The sequence below is a fragment of the Pterocles gutturalis genome, unplaced genomic scaffold (assembly GCF_000699245.1).
Source record: "Pterocles gutturalis isolate BGI_N339 unplaced genomic scaffold, ASM69924v1 scaffold52948, whole genome shotgun sequence".
Taxonomy (NCBI): Eukaryota; Metazoa; Chordata; class Aves; order Pterocliformes; family Pteroclidae; genus Pterocles; species Pterocles gutturalis.
In genome coordinates this window covers 1-8152 of record NW_010122517.1, presented here as the reverse complement: position 1 = coordinate 8152, position 8152 = coordinate 1, and the positions used below count along the sequence as shown (strand labels likewise).

At 43.2% G+C, this 8152-nt stretch overlaps 1 protein-coding gene across 1 annotated transcript; it reads right to left on the bottom strand.

Annotated features, from left to right (window-relative positions):
- Positions 1-1412: 1412 nt before the first annotated feature.
- SOX30 (SRY (sex determining region Y)-box 30) lies at positions 1413-8097 on the bottom strand (the record flags this gene model as incomplete). Its single annotated transcript, XM_010077530.1, has 5 exons — positions 1413-1746; positions 2495-2987; positions 4928-5107; positions 6301-6540; positions 7624-8097. Coding segments are annotated over 5 exons (1721 nt in total), but the record flags the coding sequence as incomplete, so codon positions are not given.
- Between the last annotated feature and the right edge of the window lie 55 nt (positions 8098-8152).

Sequence of the window (8152 nt, the reverse complement as noted above, 5' to 3'; positions counted from 1 at the left end):
ATGCCATCTCAATGGATATAGGAGACCGAAGCTTCAGGTTCGACAGGACTCTCAAGGTCCAACAGATCCAGTGTGATAACCCATGAAATACAGGATGTCCTATATGAGATGGTCAACCTAGCTTCCTCTGAATCATTCCTTTGCATCCTCTGGCAGCCCAGCATGGATGGACTTCTCCATCCATGGCTTTCAGCTCTTCCTGTATTTCTCTGGTAGCTGGAGTTACATAATTATAAATATAAATACACACACATATACACTAGTATTAGCAGCCCAAATTGTCTGAAAAAGTGACTTCAGCTCGTCATTCTAGGCACGTGCAGCTTAGCTGCGCAGTAAGTCTGTGAGTGACAGAAATTGCGATTTACCTGTCCCCACTCAGTTCAACGTCCGTGGGTTAAAATGAAGCACTAGGGATATGCTGTTCAGGTGAGTTTATTCAAATACAACAACTGCAAAATAACAGGATTCCCAGAAGAAAATAACCCTCTATTCCACAAAACAGGAGAGGAAAAAAGCACTTAGTAAAATAAATTACAAATTTTGGCCAAAAAATGTTGGATTTCATTACTCTTCGACTTCAGCACAGAAACTCTCCCTGTCAAAAGCCTTTGATATTCTTCAGAGAATTTGGTATTCTCTGGAGAATTCTTTACTAACTATGCTCAGGGATCAAGTCACAGCTCACTAGTGTAAGTCACAGGGCCAGACCCCATCCATTTTCCTCTCTCTGGGTGCTCCCACACCTCACCATGCCTTCTGGAGAATCCAATTTTTCTTAATGGAACTGGTTGCTGACCAAGGCATTACTGAAACAGATGTAAATTTTCAGTGTGTTATATAGCAGTTGTACCTCTAATACAGACAACAGTCAGAAATTAACCAAATTTAGCTTAAAACTGCCTCTTCAAAGGAAAAATATAAAGCACTGCAAAATAATTCTTGACTTCACTCCCCAGGCCTTATAGTATTTTACTGCAGCAAGAATTACATTGCAGTCATAAACCAGAATTATTTCACTTGCTAAAACTCCTAAAGTAATACCTACAAAATTATGGCAAATATTGTCAAAATGCCTCTTTTGGCTTTAAAAGGATGTGCTTAAACACACCTCTCCTTAGGAAAGCACACTCTCACATGCTTTGAGCTGAATTCCTCTGTGCTTTGCTGAGCCAGAGCCCAAACAACGCTCTGATGAAGCAGGTGATACTCCAGAGGCTTTTGAACCCCCCCAGATCTGTATGTGATCTCTCAAAATACAAACAGTATCATATCATTCAAAATGACCTGTACAGCTCGCTCAAGGTACATGGGCTTTCCATTTAACATACTGACTGAAAAGATGGTGTTAAAGAAAAAAAAGAAATTTCCCAATCTATAATATTTCTCTGGATTATAATTTGTTTTGAAATTTACAATTCTTGCAACAACTTTACTTCTTCTTCCTCGTCGCTGTCAGTGATGTTGACTATCTGGATGCTGGAGGGACTAGATGGCGTGACTGACAAAACCTCCTCCAACGTTCCGACGTCCAGCTGTGGTAGGGGGCTTAGATACCGCTCCTCGTTGGAGCTGTGCTCCTCACGTATACTTTCTTCTGGGGATTCCTTGTAAGGATAGTCTTCATTCAGACCTGAAAACATCACCTCCTGCCTTTGGTACCTGTCTTCATAAAAGCCAAGGCATTCAGGCACTGGGCTGGAGAAATTCCCACAGCCAAATGGAGGGCGGCTGAATAGGCATGTGCTGCAACGAGAGAGAGTGAAATTTGGCTTTTAGAAATGCAGACTGCCTGGACTTCCATTCAGCTAAGAAAAACAGAATGACCCTAATGTTCTACTCTAGTCAGCTTATCCTGTTGAAATATTCAAAACAGCTATACTGCAAAACCATGCCTAATTTAAACACTGGGGCCATGGCAAGAGTTGTGCACAGATTCCATATCCGTGCACATCCATCTCTTCATACATGCATGACATTGCTTTGAAAACAAACACAAACTCCATTGTTTTTATCAATGAAATAACATGGATAAACCAGCGTCTGATAATCCTGCAGTATGTCAACTGACATACTCAGAATAATAAAACACAGCATCACAAGTCAGCTTGTGCTATTTCTGTATGCCAAAATTTGTGACAGACCTGGCATAAAATGCTCTCATTTATTCTTTGAGTGCACTCGTGCATCGTTACATTGTTATTAAACAGGAGGACTGACAGAGAATCCTTGTGCCCAATACCTGGTTGTCAATGTTACTATTTAAAGAATGTACAGTGACAAATTTAAAAAGCAACCACATAGCAGATCGCAGGAAGTTACTATGTCAAATGTAACTGTATTCTTCTGGTGTCAGAAGCTTGAATTTTTATTCTGATGCAGAATGACGCATGTATTGTAATTTACTGAAAGCTCCATCTGTTTTCTGTCAGTCAAAATATCCTCTGCCTTTTAGCATCTGTCCTTACTGGTATTGAGATGAAGGGTTCATTACCTTGAGGAGATGTAGTGAGGTCCAGGTACAAAGTAAGGGTGGTGAAAGGCAAACCGAGGCGGTACTCCAAACAGACTGGCTGGCTGGCCAACGGGAAGAGGCTCATAGAGATGTGGGTAAAGAAAAGGGCTAGCTTGGGGAAGAGGTACAGCTCTAGGAAAAATAGGAAACCCTGGGTACTCCTTTGGGGGCTCGCTATTAGAGACAGAAAATCTGCCATTAGTGTTGGTGGTGTTATTGGGGTTTCTGCTGAAGCTCTCAATTAAAACTGGTGTAGGTCTCTTCAGAGAGCAATTGAGCCCAGATGATCCATTGAGCGCTTCTGTCTCAACAGGTTCAGCAAAGGGCTGTGGTGAAATTACAGGGCGCAGGGACAGGACCGGAGCTGGAACAGCCAGTGATGTGGTGCTTGTACTAGTGGTCTGGAAAAGAGTAATTGGACCAGGATGTTGAATGGAAGGAGCCGGCAGACGGATGGCAGGAGGAGCTTCACCTTTAGGAAACAGAACAGTTATTTATCAGACGTGAACAGAGGAAGAGGTTTCATAAGCAGCAACGTAGCAAACCACATCCAGAGCCAGAACCATCTCCCCCAAAACACTTCCTAGCACAACCTCCCTGCAATTCATAGTCATACACCACTCAGCCTACATGTGTTCTGACAGATGGGTTTGGAGCCCACGCATTCAAGCTTCCCTCTACAGAAACGCAAGGGTGAAAGAAGAAGGAATTGGCAAGTGAGTGTCGAGGCTGTGAGGCTGGTGAGGACTGTCCCTTGTCCTGATATGGTCACAGAGTGGAGCTGGATTGCACATTTAGTGCCTGAAGCTCAGAAGCCCTCCCAAGTCTACTAGCAGAGTTGGAGTGAGCCAAATTCTTAACAAATCTGTGTGGTGCCAAAGCAACAATTAAAAGCAGAAGCAACAGTTAAAACATCCTACTCTGATAAGTTCTCTTGTTTGTTTCACCAATGAACCTACCGCTAGCCAATTTCATTTTGAAACATTTTGCAGAACATACACTTGAATGCACACTTTCAAACCACACGCCACCTCAACAGGGCTGCCTTTATACAGAAAGATTTCAAAACACATTGCATGAGTATTTTCAAACCCTACTATCTAGTCTAAGAGTCTAAATTCTGAGTCAACAGGACTTAAATTCATCTAGATTTTTTACAGTTTGTATTTGAGAATCATTCCAACCTCAATGGGACAGTAAACTCTGGAATGAAACATAGTAGCATCTGAGGACAACTTAACATTATAAAATATACTGGGGTAAGAAAACAAAAAATACTTTATTCAGTCAAGGTTACAGAAGGATTTGAGAAAGGATCACATGACTAACTCGGAACTTCCCCAGAACAAAGCTGAGTGCTCTCATTTACGTCTCTGAATATTACCACGCAGCATAAACAGGCATTTCAGTTTCTTGCCTCATTAGAAAGAGGGCAGCCCTTGTCAGCATGCTTAAAAAGAAAAATGCCATTGCCTGGATCTGAGGTATTTGTTGTTGATAGCTACCACCCATGCACTGCCAGAGCTATTTCTGACTATTATAGCTGCCTGTGGGTTCTTGTGCTACAACCTATTTCACTGCCCATACTGACTTCCTATAAAAATCAGGATCCTTCCAGGTTAGGTACAACTTTTTAATGCATCCCTTCTGTAACGATATTTTTGTTTGCATAAGCACCGAGCCATGTATGCTCAAACTGTGGGCATGTGCAAGATTATAAGAACTACATATAGAACCATTCCAGGTGTGCCTAGAAACCTAAGTGACAGTTCATGGAAAATGTGCAAATGACAACATTCTTTTTCAGATTTAGCAACCGCTTTAATATTGCAGCACACACCTTACTAACACCCTACTAACTTCCTTTTTGATGACCTTGTTGGCAATTCTGTCTACTGTCTTTTGTAAGCAGTCTAAGCTGCGGAGCATTTGCTCTAGAGCAATAGTGCCCTCACTATGATGAACACCAACCTCAGAGTGGAGGTGCCATGGACTCAGCTAATGAGCTTTTCAGGCTTAGTACAGCGGGACTGAGCGCTAGTGGTGAGCTAAGATATGAGCGAGGTGGAGACAGAACAAGAAAAAGAAACAGCCGTAGCGCAACAGGAAGCATGGGTTAAGTAACAGAGATCCAAAAAGACCAAGAGGCGGGAGGAGAGAACTAGGAGCTACAAGGACAATAGCAGGGATCTGTGCGCAATGAAGAACCCAGAAGAAATTTAAGAGGCTGAGGAAACAGTATGTAGAGGTGACTAGGAGGCAGAGGTGCAGCTCACAGGAGGACTGATGGAAACAGTGGTGTCAAGAAAGATTGAGAAGTTGGTTTAACTGTATCTACACTACTGTACGTATAATTTTTACTACAATGGGTAAATTCAAAATTTTTAAAATAATTCACTACTGAAAACTCACAGACTGGATGTCCAATACTGTTCTTAACACTGGGGATGACAACAGAGTAAGCAGGTGACTGGGGGGGCCACGTGCCAGCTGGATTTGTAGTGATGATACTCTGAGAAGTGCCAGAAAACACAGTAGAGATAGGCAGTGGAAGACGTTTCTTTTTGCCTGCTCGTGGTTGATAAACCCAACCTGTCAGAGATGAAAAAAGATGCAGACATCCAGTTTTTGGGATGGTCTCATTCTTTATGTTAAGCTATGGTAACTAATTCTGAAGTATCTCTAAAAAATTAGACCAAAAACTGCTCCTGTAGTCAATGGCAAAACTCCTCTTGTTTCAGTGAGCCAGCAAATGGGCCATTTGATCAGAGGTGGAAATAAAATTGACACATTTGAGCATTGTTTTTATGTTACTAAATTGTAACTGACTGTTTCCTTAACCCCTTAAGTTTAACATATACTTGCAGGTTACAAGAGACAATAGAAAATATGACCCACTATGAATTCTGTACAGATTTTGGAGGAGTACATTTGCCTTTGACTTACAACATTAACCGAACACTAACAGATACATATTGTGAGTTTACACCGTGCACCTTTGTTTCCTACACAGGCTAACTCTTAATGCTACTTTAAAGAATCACTTTTTTTTTTTTTTTTTTTTTTTTTTAACGGTGCAAGGAGAGAGGGAGAGTGCTGCCCTTATCTTTGTCTTGTTCATGACAGATTTCTCAGATCTTGTCTACCAGGACTGGCCACATCATGAACTAGCAGGATTGTGACAACAGAGAGAGAAAGGATCATGACACCTGGCATGTCAACAGCTTTTTAAGAATGTTCAAAGTACTTATGCTCTGTTTTATTGAACTGCAAATTGAGAAATTAATTTGTTATGGGTACAAATTTTTAACCCTTTTGACAAGAGTCTGAGAAACAGCATCTTCCACACTGTTATTTGTGAATCCCAAGCCTACATGTTGAAGAATCCCACAGAATACAAAGCCATTTGTGCTTCCTGTGCCGTTTCCTTTTCCTGCTTTAAGGAATGGATGCATGTGTCACCACAGGCCACCTGGGCAGCTCTTTCTGGAGCGTGTAAGAGGATGTAGCAGGTCATGTTCACAATAAACTCAGTATCTGGCCATTAGACTAATAAAACATTCAGAAGAGCTGCTGTAGCTGTGGTGGCCTAAGACCATAAGAAACATTAAAGGCTATAATGGACGAAACATCATTTCGGATGCTTTAAAAAATGAATATGCTTTCAGGCACCAGAAGGCTGACAAAAGGACTGCGTGCTTGAAATTTTTGTAATTTTTTTTTTCTAACTCTATTACTTGCTCTAATGAAAGAGATCCATTTTTTTGCACTTCTAAAGCATTTACCAGGAAATTCCTCTCTGTGCCTTTGTTTTATTTTATGAGCTTCATCATAATAGGGCTGCTTCTGCTCTTCAGTCAGTTTGCTCCACTCCAGTCCAAGCTGAACACTGATTTCTGCATTATTGGCAGCTGGGTTAGCTTTTGCTAGGGCAGGCCGATGAATCCTGGCCCACACCATAAATGCGTTCATTGGACGTTTTATGTGGCCACTTTTGTCCTTGCTAAATGGCATATCTGGCATACCTGTGCAACAGAACAAGGAAAGATTATAATCTTCCTGGCAATATAGGCAGTACAGGTTACATTCAATAGTAGATCAAGAGAATATTTGGCAATAGTCAAAAGAATTGCCAGAGCTTTGGAACACATGAAACTCGATGCACATTTAGAGAGCAGCTCCTAGAAAAATAACTAAAGCTAAGGGAGTATCCTCCACTAACCTTCACTGAACACAAACATTGTATAACACGGACCATAGCACTACAAATTTTTCATCACCACCGAAACAAAGCCCTAATGATGCAGGGACCAGATCTAACGATGGTAATGGTGGTTTAGTCCCATGTCTGTGCAGCCCCTGGCTTCTCAGCTGAGGTTGTTGCTGTTCTGGGTTTCTGGTTGGGGTTTTATTTTCCGCTCTCACTCTTTCCACAGATTTGGACACTCATTTTGCTGGAGGAACCTGTGTTAGCAAATGACTGTGACATGACACCCAGCTTTGTCTGTTTGCAAACGCAGACTGCATTTAAATTGAGCTGGTGACATGATGAACCCCCAGACCCCTCTCAACTGATCCCTGAGCAAGCAACTTCCTCTCTGAAAAAGGCTTAGGAGTGAACTCTTTCACATTATCAATAAAGGGCAAGTGTCTTCTAGTCTTTTAAAACCTCACTTTGAGTCATTAATTTTGAAAGTCTATGTATCTTTCAAAAAAAGTAAATTTCTAATCCAGATGTTTAAAAGTGTTCCTCATTTAACATGTCCAAATTTTCTCAGAGAGGTGTACAAATGCTTCACAGCCTTAAAAATCAAGCAGATACCTGACCTTAGACTTGCAATGACAACTCAACGCAATTCTGAACACTGTTATAAGGGGTTTAACGTAGTCAGGGAGGAAGCAGACAAAACTGTGTTGATTTTACCAAACCAGTAGAGAACTCTCTGCTCCTGTATGCTCACATCTTATGCTGGAGAAGAGTTGTACAACAACTCCAGCCTATCCAACGGGCTGGTTCTCTAACATAACCTTCCCACTCGTGTTCTATCTGATCACCTGTCAGCTGCGTGCCCCTCACTGCACCCCTGCCAGCTCCCTTAACGTAATACCTGAATTGCAGGGCAGCACCGTGAGGGGAACATTTTTTGTCTCAATCTTTACGGAAGGCTCCAGCAAAGACTGCATTTTAAGCGGCACCGGTTTCACCGGCGCCTTCGCCACATGGATGAGCTCTGGCGGCAGAGGGCCCTGGATCTGGATGCGGGTCCCGGGAGGCAAGGGACGGACCACAACCGGGATCTTCACATCCTCCGGGAGCACCCTGAACCCCTCGAGCAGCTGCACCTTGCAGTCCCCGGCGCCGGTGGGAGCGGATCCGTGCAGGGGCTCGCTTGGGGGTTCCTCCTGCTCCACCTTCACCCTGCAGACCCCGAACACCGCCTCGGGCGGCTCCGCTTTGACCGCGGCTCTTCTCCAGGGCTCCTTCCCGTTCCCCCATGCCTCCAGCACCTCCCCATCCTGCTGCCTTTCTACACTGCCCCCGTCATGGTCCCCTTCTCTCTTGATGGCGACGCGGGGCTCCTCTTTCCCCCCAAACGGAGCCAGGGAGAATCCCAACCCGCCCCCGGGCTCCCCGCG